The following is a 14,462-nucleotide window of genomic DNA, read 5'->3' as shown; positions in this document are numbered from 1 at the left end:
TTGGGGACAGCTGATGAATCCCAACCAGTGTGGCCACCAAAGAATGTGCATATAGGACTAATGACCCTGGGTTGCAGGTTTTCAGGAAAAATGAGACAAGAACCCAAATTCAAGGTATTTATGCTTTAACAAGAAAATAAGGATGTATCTCATTATGCTGAGGTGTAAAATAATTATCAGACTAAAATTGATTCAAATTGATAACTCCTTGGTGTTAATGATACATTTTTAAGTGAAAAACAAATTCATATGTAAGATACCACCCTATTTTGGCAATGAGGCAGATATAAGCATAGGAAAAGACAAGATAGATGTCATTAAAAATAGTACTAACATCTAACGTTCACTGAGTGTTCATGTTTAAAGACTGGTAGAAATGTGGGAAATTTTACTATTTCAATTATTTTCTATTGATGTTTTCTAACTTATCTAAAATCAGCATGCACTATTTTGCCATACAGGAAAAAAACCAAAATTTTAATGTTCTAGTGGGTGCCACATCACTCAGTTAAAAATGAGCAGAAAGACTAACATCCAAACCACTGCACACACGAACAAATCAAACAGAAAATAACCCTCCATCGAACACTTGGAATAAATCTTAGGAGAGACATAAAGAAATTCAGTTTAGGCTCCCCCCCAACCACCATCCCTAGGATATCAGAGAGACGGCAGTGTGGTGATGGCCGGAGGGAAGGTGGGGTGGGTGCAGGCTGGGCAGAGGTGGGCAAACGGGGGGAGAATGAGACATTTGTAATACTGTGAACAATAAAATAGTATATATATATATATATATATATATATATAGTTTAAGAACTGAGGGGTTAATTTATCATGATACTGGGTAGAAATCAAAAACGAAAGCCCTGAGAACCTCCGAATAGTTTATTGGCTTAGAAAACCAAATCATGTTATATCATACTAAACAGATTAGAGGCATTGTATTACGTTGGCAAGGATCCATAGAAAGCTCAGTCTCTACCTTTATTGTTAATAGCTTTCTAATCCCTGACCAGAAATTTATAGTTTAGAAATGGCAACACATCTTCAAGATTAAAGCCATGTGACAAATAGTTCGTGTCCCTTAATAACCAAATCGCATGCCTTAGATTGGGGAAGCTTATCTGCCTTTCCTTCTATACGGTTTCGTGGGTCGGAAATACTTTATATCCCTATTACATGAATGATGAATGGGGCCGTTGGTTATGGTCTGTTATTTGCTTGGCCGTAGTCAATATGTTTTCTTTGGACAGGGATTTCTGTGATTTATCTCTCTCCCAGCCTTATCACTTATTAACTCTGGGGAGACAGGAAAAAGCCAAGGTTGTATATAAGGCCTCATGGCCATTTAGACCTCTCCTGTCAGTGAAAATATCCCTTTTAATGATCCTGTTACACTAGCTACTCAAGTCCTGATTACACTCCACTCCAAATAGGAAATAAAGGTTGTATTTCTCGGAAAGTATGTGCATAAAATATGCAAAATAATATGCCTCCTTGAGACCAGCTTTATTCCTTGCAGAAACGGCTTTCGTTTTACAGATGCCACCGAAGCACAATGGGGGCCTTCCGTGCGTCTCGTTGTCCCCGTCACATGGCACCAAGGGTGTTTGCCTTTGCAAAGATCGGGAGGTTCGAGATCACCTATGACATCAGCCTGCATCAGATGGGCAGGGGTCACATTTTGTGAGAAAAACCCCTTCAGCAGAGAAAAGGCTTGGGACCCACCCACTGAATCACGAAAGCAAAGAGAAGAAACCTTCCCTCTGCCTCGAATTCTTTTCTCTGTGTGTAAATGCCTCGTTTGGGATAATATTCAAGACGTGTGGACAGGAGCAGCCTGTTAACTTTTCTTTCCTCCTGGGTCTTTTCCAGTTAGGACACCCCCAAGACAGAACTGCTCGGTGGGGGCTCACGACACAGCCCTCTTTCAGCGGAACCCTGAGCGGCGGCAATCTGATGAGAAGAAACACACACTCTCGCCTCCTCTCCCCCCTCCTCCCCGAGTTTGCTTAGCTCCATCTCTACAGCAATTAATGTGTGTGTAGAATATTACCCCTTGCAAAACACATTCACGTCCATTTCTTTCATCGCTATAAGCCTCTGAGGTCGCCCAGGGAAGGAACTGCCCTGCCACCTATTAATCTGGGGAAGCCAAGACTCTGGCAGCCTAAGCCTGCTGTCTCCCTCACCCCCACATGCAGCCAGCCCACCTCCATGTCCCGTCCACTTTCCTCTGAAATACCTCCTGAGTCCTCTCACGTGATTCCGCCTCTAGCCATGACCACCCAAGTCCCTGCCCCTGACAACTGCCATGACTTCCTAACAGATCCACCAACACGCGGGCTGGTTCCCCATGCCCCATCCAGCTGCCGTTTTCTCCCGCAAACGAAGATGGTGCTGTGTCCCCTATCGTTTCTGACACATCAAGGACCGCCCATGGCTCTTAAGATGAACACTCAAGTAACTCCTCCTCGGGGCTTGCGAGGCTTGGCCCTGCTCGTCCCCACCCACTTCTCCAGGCTTCTCCTCCTCTCCCTTGATTTTTCAGCCTGCCTGGAATTTTTACAGCTTTCTAAGATGCCACATTTCCTCCCATTCAATGCCCTTTACAGGCTTTTTCTCTGCTGGGCCACAGGTTCTCTGCCCCCTGCCCCACCCTCCCCCACCCTTCTCTGACTGCCAGGTTAACTCTTGGTCATCCTTCAGGCCGGAGCTCACGCCCCTTTCCTGGGAGAAAATCTCTCTGTCTGATCAGTTGGAGTCCCTTGTTACATGCTTGCCTGACACTCTGTTCCTAATTTTCTGAGAACTTAATGGGTTAGAAATAGTAAGTTTGTGAACATTTGTGTTCCCTCTTAGAGTATACAATTAATGAAAACAAAGACTGTGTCTGGGTTTGCTCAATAGCATTTTAGAACATTTTCTAGAACTGGTTTGAAACATTGCCTAGATTAGAACAGGCAATCCACAGTATTTTTTGAGATGAGTGAATAAAGTAACAAAAGAAACAGAATTAGAACCCAGAATTAGAATCTTCTGATTCCTACTCTAATGCCTAGAAAGGAGCAATCTCCTTACTCACATGAAAGCTGGAACATATACAATACCAATAAACTGCATTCTAGGGACCAAGTCTTTGGCTTGTCAAGAAAAGCATTCCATTGCCTGCTTCTTTCTGTTCGAGTTCATTTTAGGGAGTGCTCATGCCACACCAGGAACTATCAGGGGTTCACCACTCACTTTGACCTCCTTACTCCTTACCTGCAGGTACTGTTAAAATATCATTTTACTGATTAAAAAAAAAGAAGAAGAGTATTCATAATAGAGAACCACTCCCATTTTTTCTTTAGCATCAACCCTGACTACTGGGTTCTCTTCAAGTGAAACTTCAAGTGAAAAGGGGTAGATTCTCAATGAACAGCTCTTATTTACGTTCTGTGTCACCCAGAGCTGAAAGACCCATGAGGACCCATTGATCCTGGGCACTATGTCCATGAGTTATCAGGGCACACCTGCTGTCAGGAAGATGCTCAGTAGGCTGCTTCGCCACAGTGTGGAAAGTGGTACAAGGTGGGAGAAGGACAGCTCCTCCTTCAGGGAGCTTGTGGACCGTGACGTGTCTACCTAGGACCGGCTCAGGAGAGCTAAGGGCATAAGGAAGTGAATGGGTGAGTGGCCTAAGCATATGCGACCAAAGAGACCCAAGGACAGAGATCCTTCCAATGGACCAAGATGAGCCACAGGGAACATCAAAGTCCCCCAGTCTGACCAGCTCCTTTTTCAATGAAGAAACTGGAGACTGCGGCCTGTGAGTGACCTGTCCTCTGTCTCCCAGGCAGTGAGCAGCAGAGATGGAGCCAAAGTACAGACCTGCTTGTTCTCAGCCCAGTGCTCGGGCCACCACCCCACAGCAGCCAGAGAACCCTTCAGAGGGGCAGTGGAGCACGAGCTGGGTCTTACAGAGGAATGACCATGTGCACAGTGGCCTCCTGTGAAGTGAGAGGAGGCAGAAAGAGGAGGCTGGTCAGAGAGGAGCTGAGAAGGCACCGGGCCCAGAGCGCTGCCAGCTGTACACGCCAAGCCGCGGGGTCTGAGCTACGTGTTCCATACAGTGAGCAAACAGGGAAGGTTTCTCAGCAGAGTAATGTTAGGAAAGTAGCTTTCTGGAAGCTTAACCTGACAATGAAGCAATGACCTAACATAAGAAAAGGCCGAGGAACAGGAGATTCATTTAGGTGCAAACTCTCTACCACTTCTCACCTAAAACTAATGATTGTTTCTCCCCAGCCTTCATTTTCGGAGCAGGTTTCCAAGAGCTCAAAACAGCTTTCTGGCTTGAAACCTCTCAAACCTGGAGCTGAATCTGATTATAACTTAGACACCTTTAAGGAAGCTGGGGATAGACTGAATGGATCCATGTTGCTAAGGTCTCCAGAATCGTAGTTGGACTTTGGGATGGAAACTAGAAGAGATAGGTGTTGTTTCTGAAAAATCAACACCAGAGAACTTTATGAGTCAGGACTGCCTTGTTGTAATACTTATTATTATTTAAGTATAATAATAAGAGAACTTATTATTATTTTCCTGAGAAAATGTTGGGTATATCAAAATTGTTGCGTTCACATGTATAAATCTTTTGCTTGCTACCGTATTGATATTTTGCTCTTTTTGTTTTGGTTTGATTGGTGTTAACTTGTTTCTTAATTTACCAATGGCTGCAGTTTCGTTACTAAAATTCCTAAAGGATATTTCCCAGACATCTGGGGAAATGCTAGAAAAGATAAACAATATATGTAAGATATTTATACCATGGTAGGGACTTGGCAACAAATGAATAAAAGAATAATAAGAATGGCCTTCAGGTATTAATGCAAACTACCCATATCTGTCTAGGTGCTCGTGCTAGCTCATGCTAGGTGCTTCACACACATTTCCCTGGTACTAAAAGCAACCCCAGCAAGGCATCATTCCCTTTGAACGATGAGGCGACTGTGGCTCAGAGCTGTCGCGCACTGCCCCCGGAATAACCTCTCTAGGAAGCGGTAGAGCTGAGAGTTGGACCTCCAGGTGTCATCTCTTGAACCCAAGGATCCATCACTATGCTACGCCGTCTCCTTGGAAGTGAGGAAGGAAAGAATGGGGTGGGGGGAGGCAGGAAATAAAAGGGGGGAAAGCAGAGGGGAGGGCAGGAGGGAGGGGAAAAGGGAAAACAGAGAAAAGGGGAGAAAAAAGGAATCCTTGAAAGACATGGTGCTTGTCTTCAGGTTTCAGAGCAGATTCAGCTAAAACGGCCCCTAATACATGCAAAGTTATTTTGGGCATGAGGTACAAACAGGAAGTATTTCCAGGAAGGGTTATTTTCAAAGTTAACTGAGACTAATATACAGGGATTTGGTTTAGTCCTTCTATGGGGACAGTGAGCTTGGCGAACAGTGTTTAGAATGGGGAAACCTGGAAGCTGACATGACCGGAAGTGGCCTAAGCAAACATCAGGAGTTAGATAGCTATCTCTTAGGACCCTCTCCAGCTGTGGGCGGAGCAGGCAGCACACGGCCCTCCATGCACACCTAAGCTGGGCAAACGTCATCCTGGTGGCCCATTTGGTTCTATCTTCCCTAGAGGTAGCAGCCTCTCCAATGGAGAAACAACTAGAATGAAGTAAAAGCTGCATTTGGATTTGGCCACTTCTTAACAGGAAAACCAATTCTAAGAACTTTGAAGAGGCAGCTAACAGCTCCTCAGAGTCTTTTATCAGCTCCAAAGATTACTTAACGCTTAGCAGGAGAGATTGCAATTCTAAAAGATCCAAGGCTCTTAAAGACGTCACAGTTGCAGGAGAGCAAGCTGGGGGAATGACAAAGGTGTGGTGGAGACCCCCTTCCACAGCGCTGAGGGTTTATGGTGGGTCTGCTTCCTCCTGGACTGGCCGCCCAGAAACCCAACCAGAGGGCTTTGAAAACAGTCCAGACGTCTCGGAAAGGGTGTTTGTTTCCTTCTATTAGAAAACATTTAGAATTTAAAGTCGCCTTGCCCTGGGTTGCCATTAGGATAACTGGCCACGATAAATAAGATCCCGGCAGTGCTGTTGAGCTTTTGCGGTCTGATCAAGTTGGGGTTCACTAGGCTCCCTGCTCGCTGGGGCGGACTCCAGAGACCTGCACATCTGGCCGCTACGCATTCCTGCCGGGTCCCTGGTCTGAGAGCTGCGCTCTCAGTCCTCACAAGGGGGGCCAGCTTGCAGGCAATCTGTGCTTAGTCGAATTCACCCCTCCCTCCCCCAAAAGTCTGCCTTTATTCGCATAGATTAGGGCATGCTGTTCCTGGTTCCGTTGTTGTTGGTGGTGGTTCTTACTGTTGTCGTTTTTTATGATTGTGGATTTTTAGAGACTTCCACATATACACACCCACCACACTCTCTCACACACACTCAGAAAACAGCAACAGGGCCTTAGTTTGGGTTGTTCTTTTTCAGTCTGAGGATATTTCTTTCTTTCTTTTTTTTTTTTTTTAAGAAAAAAATTCCAAGTGACATTCCATTAAGAAACAAGAGGCCTGGCTCCCCCTCCAGAAAACCACCCCTCACATCTTGAAACACTGAGGATGTTGAAGAAAATGAAGTGTGAGCTTCTGTGGGTGGGTGGGAGAGGGGGGCTGCCCGGCTGCCGTTTACAACCCGTCTCGATGCCTTTGCTGGTAACCAGGGACCAGCAGACAGGTGAGCTGTGTGTGTCGCAGGAGCTGGCAGCAGCACCAGCCACAGACAAGGGACCCTCAGTGGGGGCGTCTAATGCTCATGGTCAAGAGTCCCGTGTGCAGTTCGCCAGGAGACAGAGATTCCCTTTTGCTGAAATGATGTCATGTCACTGGGACGGTTAACAGCCAACAACATCAGTGGAGAAGTTTTTATGCCAATTTCTTCAAAAATTTTTTTTACATTCTTGTTTATTCTGTTACAGCTGTCCCGATGTTTCCCCTTCACGTCCCCGACCCAGCCCCCCACCCCCGCCCCGCTCCCACAACCAATCCCCACACCGTCATCCACGTTCGCAGGTCACTCGTACATGTTCTCTGACTAATCCCTCCCCCTTCACATTTTTCTTTTTTCAACATGGGGAGGGAGGTTACACTCTCTCCCAGAATACTCAAAAAACTAACTCTTCTAGATTTGTTGCCCAGTCTGAGGACAAGTCAGAAGAGGTATTTTTTTTCCCATAAATTTCTTGCACACTTACACGTGTGCATGCACACCAAGGATTCCTCTCTTATTCTCAACTACTTCGCTAGATTTGCAAATCTGCCACATTTACCTTCGATCTTAATTCCCTTATGCTGCAGGTTTTCCGAGATGTGATTTTTAAATTGATGGCAATTTTTTTTAATGGTTAAAAAAAATTCCAAATAATGACGGGTCCCAAGCTATTTTCTTTTGAGAAGTTAAGTAATTTAATGGGGATGATTTAAAAAAAAAAACTTTTATGGCCAGGTGGCTCGAGGGGATATTTTGTTGAACACTGATTAAAAATAATTTCTTCTAAATGAGACCTAACCACAAAATGGAACCATTAATGGGCAGGGACGTTGTCACCAAGGCGGAATCATGCCTGATTGCCTCGTGTACCTCCCACCCCACAGCATTTTCTTCTTCTTTTTCTTCTCCTTTTCTTGTTCTTAATAGCAGAGTAAATAAGCAGCCAGCGAGGCCTAAATGTTTTCAGCCAAAAACAGAGTCCAAACTCCTCAGAGAAAACATTTGGCCTCTGTGGTTTTGTAATATGTTCCAGAACACCAAGTTCAGTGAGGAACATTGTGAAAAACTCCCATCCCTCGGAATGATGGGGGGGGAATGTTACAGTATCAGAAGTTTCAATTGGTCCTTTTCCTGCAGGCCCATAATGAGGCTTGTAAAAAAAAAAAATAAGTGCTATGTGGAAGTTCTCATGGGAAAAATGAATGGCAAGAAATCCTAGCTTTAAAAGAAACAGCTAATCTGCTAGTTTGATTGTTCTTCAAAACTTACGCTGAACCAATGAGCCTAATTAAAAACACTTGGCCTACTTCTATAAAGCATCATAGCTTTCTCTATGCTTGGTTTGTATACACCACACAACTCCAGATAGACTATTATTTTTTCAAGTGCTCACTAACAAAGTGCTGACTTTGTTGAGATGGCTGAGCTAATTTCTTGAACTCAGTGTGAAACCTTAGCTAAACAAAATTGTGGTAATTTTCCTTAATTTGTAAAAGTGATTGGAGTGCAAACAAAATTTTCCTCTTGGGTCAATCCTATAATTTTCAATTAACTAAAACTAATCGTCAAGCAGGCACCAAACCTGCATTTTGTTTAAAGGGCTGGGAGGCATTTCCAAGGGTCAGGATGCATTAATTGTTTTTATAATTTTGAGGGAGAGAGAGAGAGACTAAAAGGCATGATTGGTTTTGTTCCCAGTATTAAAATACAACAGGGAAGATGCTTTGAGGTAACATGTCACAGCAAAATAAGATTTGCTCTATTGAATTGTATGGTTATAAGTAGGACATGTTAACAGACTTCTCTTTACCGCACCAGCCCTTTACTGAATGAAGGCGGGAACGTGGGACCAGTTCCTGGAGACACACTCTGCAGGGATGACAGCTACCAATCAGAGGGCCTAGGACATCACTAGCCCCACTGTGGTGCTTGGACCAGCAGCAGCCTCCCCTAGCAGCTGGTTAGAATGCAGATTCTCGGGTCCCACTTAGAGTGACTGAATCAAAATCCGCACTCCAAATAGATCCCTGGGTATTTGGTTGGCACATTACAATCTGAGGATCTCCTAAAGTAAACATGGGGTGCTCGGACCGTGAACTTGATGGATTTCCACAGAGAACCTGCCTGCTCTCTCCATCAGTGGGAGGGAACTCACGTTCACCCTGGGACCCTAGCTTCTTACCACAGGCAGGTCCATGTGCCAGCTGCAGCTTACAGGGGAAGAAAGCACCAACCCAGAATTCAATAGGAAAACTACCAATTGTCTGTAATACAAAAGCTATGACCAGGTTGGAAGACAGTCATACTGTTCATTAAAGCACATTCGTACTCTATAAAGCAAACAAATACAGAGAGACTCAAGATTGTCTAGGGCCTCTTCCCCTTCCATTATTTCTCACGCTGCTTCTTTAGGAATCCAACCAATTATTTTGACTGATCCTATCATCAACATGGACAACCAGATGAGTAATAATAATAGTAGTAGTAGTAGTAATAGCAGCAGCAATTCATTTGGTCACATAAATGGTGAAATGGGGAAAGAAAGCAAATCTCAACAGAAACTAGATTTAAACATAAAATGCACACTTATGCACAGGAGATCAAGTCAAAGACGCCCAGGACCAAACCAGCTCTGCCTTCACCACCTGCAGGGTTCTTACCTGTGTAAATGAATCTTCCCGGAGTCCCTTTGCAGAACTGTTTGGATTTGTAGGACAATGTGACTTCCACCACACCAGGGATGTGCCGAGGAGGTGTCTGCACACGGATGGCATGAGGAGTGATCAACTAGGGGAGACATTTGGAAGAAAACAATTGTCATTGCACTATGTGAAGGACTCATTTTACAACTTTCCCATCAGCTCTCAACCGACAAAGCTTGAAGACACATAATTAACCTGTCAGTGTTTAAAGACAATCTCGATGGAACCTGTATAAGAGACACCGATGACAGACAATATTTACAAGTGCTCCGAGCACAGCCATAACAACTTTATCAGAGCCTCCCTACAGGACAGGCACTCTGCTTCCTGGTTTGGAGAGGGAACCTGGCCTAATGAAATGATTTATCTACTACAGGATATCCTTTGGAAAATCTCTGTTTGAAGCACAGACACCCCACTCCGAACTGAGCTGCGCCATGCCTCTCCAGAAGCTGGGGGCCTGGTGTTTGAACTGAGCCCTTAAACATGTGGAAAACACAGAGGTAGGAAATCACCGGGCCAAGGCGCTCTGATTAGCTGCAGAGCATATGAAATGCCCCTAAAGACCATTTGGTGCATTAACTACCAGAGGCACAATCAAAGGGCTTTAACCTGCCTCCCTGGAATCGCTTATGGATCTGGCAGAACTAAGGACTGTCCATAAAAGGGAAATGGGAGGTTGGGGAGGGGGCTGCAGAGTGATCACTGGGCCATTACACAATGCCACGTGCACAGTGAGAAAGCTCATTTCTGAACCCTGTTGGCAATCAGATTACACCGCGAAGCAGAATTTATTTTTTATTACTCTTATCTTTGTTTATATAACTAAAATGTTATTAGTAGTCATAAAATGGCATTATCTGGTTCTTTGAAAAATCCAGCCCTGGCATCTGCCTGGCTGACCTCTGAGGGTGCTGGATTCTATATGCTCTCTCTCTCTGTGGTGTCTGCAGTTGCCCACGACTTGACTTCTTCTACATTCACTGAGCTAGATATTTGTGGTACTGAGTCAGTACACAATGGGGTTATCACTTGCGTGTGTCCTGACTTATGTTCGTGCTATTCTTATGGGTGTAACTTAGAAAGGGCTTTTGTTCTCACGTATAAGCCAGGCCCAATGCAAATGTTTTGCCCAGAAAATCACAGGTGATACCATGAGAGGCAGGGTGACGCCCATGAGAACCAGCCCCTGGGTCCTCCCTGGGTGAACTGCCCCAACACTGGTTCTGGGGAGGAGAACGCGAGGGAGTGGATAACGCCGAAGTCCACAAGTCCTTTCTGCCAAATGCTCTTTCTTGACACGTAAAGAAAAGGCTGTCCATCTGCATAAAATCTCTTAAACTTACTAATTAGAAATGGCGATCTTCTTCCACAGAATCTGTGGGCTTTGGGCTTATTTGTGGAGACACACAAGGGCCACTTCAGGGAAACCATGCTCCTGTGGTACCCCTGGAGACTGAGCTCATTTCCATGGCTGAGTGTTCTGGATGGCTAAGGGTTTATCCAGAAAAGCACACACACACACACACACACACAAAAGATTCTGACTTCAAATTTCGTTCTTTCCATATTGGAATTCTTCCAAGATGCACTGTAGGTTTTATAACATAAGCGAAGCATGTATCATTTCATTTAGACATGACAAATCAAGGTCATCTATCGGAATAGCCCTTGTCACATCTTGCTGTGATACAGAAAAGCCCTATGTGACTGCTGAGGTTCTAAGGGGCTGTTCCCTAACGCCCACCCTGCCCCCCGCCAAACAGCCCGGATAGCCATTGTTTTTAAATTAGTTCTATTTTATTCCATCTCTTTGTCTTTTCCCCCGGTGTCCTTTGCACCTTCTAATTTGTTCTTCTCATCTGTAAGCACTGACACCGGGAAATCAAGTTTAGTACTGTGTAGAGACTAGGAGAAAGAGAGAGGCTCTGAAGGGCAGTAAAAGATCATCTTCCAAAATCAAGTGCACGTTTAATCTCAATTGTTCAGAGAGTGTTTTTGCGATGTTGGGAATTAACACTTGTCCAGGGTCCTGGGAGGTCTCCACCACGTTCCTGAGGATTTTACATACAAACATTCATTTGGTCAGAACACTGGCTTTTATTATTATCCCTTTTTTTTAGATGTAAAAACAGAATCAAAATGGCCAAACTGTTTGTACATGATCCTCCTTGTTAGAGCAAAAATTAATGCTGATATGGTCCAAAAAACTACAGTGACAAATACTTCCTATCTTCTCAGAGGGAAGAAACTGTGTGGAAACTTTTAAAAAGTGATAAACTCAAAATTTTCAGATCCACAGACTGTGTGTGTTGTTTTCCCCTTACCTCTGTGCTATATCCTGCTATATCATTTTTCATTTATGCCCGATCCTTGGCTAGGATTTTGATGATGAAATTCGCCATACTTTTATATTCCACAGAGGTGGCGTGCTCCTATTTTTAAGAGTAACTTAGGAGGTAGAGTAACATTGATTCACAATAATATTTAGAAGAACTTTCAGCCAGTGAGAAAATCCTTCACCTGCCCTCTCTTTCTCAGGGGGAAAAGAAATTTAAAGATGGGAAGATATTAGTAAATAGACGAGTGAAGATGTGTTTTTAAGTACAAGGACTTATGACCTGTGAGTTGCCACACTGAGAACACACTTCGTGAGCTTTGTGAACTGATTAGACAGGCCTGTGAGGAGACTGGGGGACTGGTTTGAGAGCGGGGTGTTGGCAGCAAGGATGAGGCTCAGAGTACTAAACCACATTTTCATGTATAATTTCATTTTCAATTCTAGTCAATTGCCCTAACGAAAGCAGAGATTTCTGTGTGAAATAACTGCGCGTCAACAGCGAGGTGAATTATGAATCATCTCTGGAGAATGGACTCACCCGTGCTTTTCTGTCTTGGGGTGTGGGTGTGGGAACAGTCTCTGGCACTGACACGTGGTATTGAGGGCTCGCAGAGGAAAGCCATTTTATCTGACTTCTATCCGTTTGAAAGCTTAGTCTTATTTACTAATAACTCAAAGAAACATAGAATTCATTTCTCAAAGGAATGCTAGCAGCCATTTAAAGCTAATGCTCTTATCGTAAGACCTAAGGACACACCACTTCACAAAATTCTAGAGGCTTCAAAACCGGACCCAACCACATCTGAGGGGAAGGACAGGGTCTGGATCCGGAAGTCTAGAGGCCAAGGTCCCCCCCCCCCCCGCCCACACACACACACACCAGAACATATTTTGAACCATGGTCGAACATGGTCGAACCTGGCTGAACAAGGGCAGCCACTCCAAGCCACAGAAGGAGGAAGGGCTCTAGTGAGTCTACATTTTCCAAACACCCATCACTGGAATACCACTTTCTCAGTTCTGCCATATCTACACGTATGTCACCTACATGGCCATGTACTTAATATATTAAAAATTGCCTTTCTGTTTAAAACATTTTTTCATAAAAAGCAAACTTTCTATCGCTACCTAGAAAACTGGTATCCCCTACCAAATTAAGGCGGTATGATAGATGGTATCTTAAAGTTAACTCGATGCTGTTAAGTTCCAGCTAGATAATATGGACAACCGGAAGGAGTTTATTGGAACTACAGATCAGTTAGTGTTGGGTGTTACGGATGCATTTGCCCTCACTGAGCCTGTCCCCAGCGACATAACTCAGGATGAAAAGAGAAACAAAAGGAGGATGGTTTATCACCACGTGCTTTGGTCCTACTTACTGCCTGTGTCAAATCCCAAACTGCCCCCTGCACTCCTGGGACACACGCTCCATACCTCGGGAAATACCATCCCATCTAAGCGATTAGAGGACAGATTCACTCTGACTCAACTTCCTTAAATTGCACGGCCAATGAGTTGAGCTAAAAATAAACATTCTTTAGAAACTCTATAGCACCTGACACTACTTTCTCCGGTCTTGGAAGTCTCCACTTTCTTCACTTCTGTGACACCCATTATAAGACCTTGGACTTGCAGCATGTGCAGTGGTTTATTTACCAAAGCACCTTCCCGGTCACTGCCTTCTAAACCCACCCCGTCGTGGGGTGTGAATTCCAGGTGGGAAGAGTGGGTGGCTGGGCACGTTAACCAAGACCATTTAAAACACAAGGAAGGGAACCGCTCTCGTCTGCCGGTCAGTAAGTGTTTTCCAGACCTCCGCTCTCCGTCCTTGGCTCCTGCTTTCCTCGTTTTCAAGCTTTTCCTTTCTGCCAACTTCGCAATTATAAAAATGTCACGAGTGTTGTTCTGCTCCTACTTGCCTAACATTTCTTGAGTTTACTCATCGACTCCACCGCCTCAGCAAAACTCACTCCCAGATTTACACCTGTAGCTGTGATCCCTCCGGCCAAGCACCACACTTTTATTAGCAACAGGGTAACAGAATCTCCCCACACTCGTCTAATTGCCACCTCAACGTCCACGTGACCCAAGCTAAATTTATCATCTTCCTACCTATCAATGCACTTCTGGCCTCCCTGTTTCCTTTCTCAGTTAAGGGAATGCTATCCTTTGAAACAACCGAAATAGAAAACTTGGGATCCTATTTATTTCTCCCTGCTTCAATTTTCCTTTTACTCATGTTGACCCTCCCCACCCCAGCCCTGCCCACTGAACTCCACTGTCTCTTTGCTTCTTCACTTTCTCCTATTCGGGCTGTTGTTATTTCTTAGACCAGTACAGCGGCGCTTTCTAAATATTCTCCCTCTGCTTCTTCTACTTTCTCCTCCAGAAGTATCTTCTTTAAATACAACCTCCTCCTGTCATCATTCCCTGATTCAAACTCTCCCTGCCTCTTTACATGCAGGACACATTCCAAACTCCTTGGTATCCCATGCAGGGTGCTCCTCCGCCTGACCCCCATCTTGCTCTCTGCCCTCCCTCTCTCTGCTGCCACATGTTCTGGAGAGCAGGGTGCGTGGATACACGCCAACGCCAACCCTGCCTGACGTCTTTGACCTGTCCGTGCCGCTCCTTGCCTCATCAGCTCCCTTCTCGTAGTCCACCTCCT

General features: G+C 44.8%; 1 protein-coding gene across 4 annotated transcripts in view; it reads right to left on the bottom strand.

The window, feature by feature from the left end:
* EBF1 (EBF transcription factor 1) overlaps positions 1 to 14,462 on the bottom strand; it is a 378,394-nt gene that overhangs the window by 72,087 nt on the left and 291,845 nt on the right. For all 4 annotated transcript variants that reach the window (XM_045826138.1, XM_045826160.1, XM_045826169.1 and 1 more), the window contains exon 10: positions 9,412 to 9,538. In XM_045826138.1, the coding sequence (XP_045682094.1) occupies positions 9,412 to 9,538 (127 nt within the window). The remainder of the gene's footprint in view (positions 1 to 9,411; positions 9,539 to 14,462) is intronic.

This window comes from Phyllostomus hastatus, unplaced genomic scaffold, assembly GCF_019186645.2.
Source record: "Phyllostomus hastatus isolate PE091 unplaced genomic scaffold, TTU_PhHast_1.1 phas_contig_150, whole genome shotgun sequence".
NCBI lineage: Eukaryota > Metazoa > Chordata > Mammalia > Chiroptera > Phyllostomidae > Phyllostomus > Phyllostomus hastatus.
This window is presented reverse-complemented; position numbering and strand designations above follow the sequence as displayed.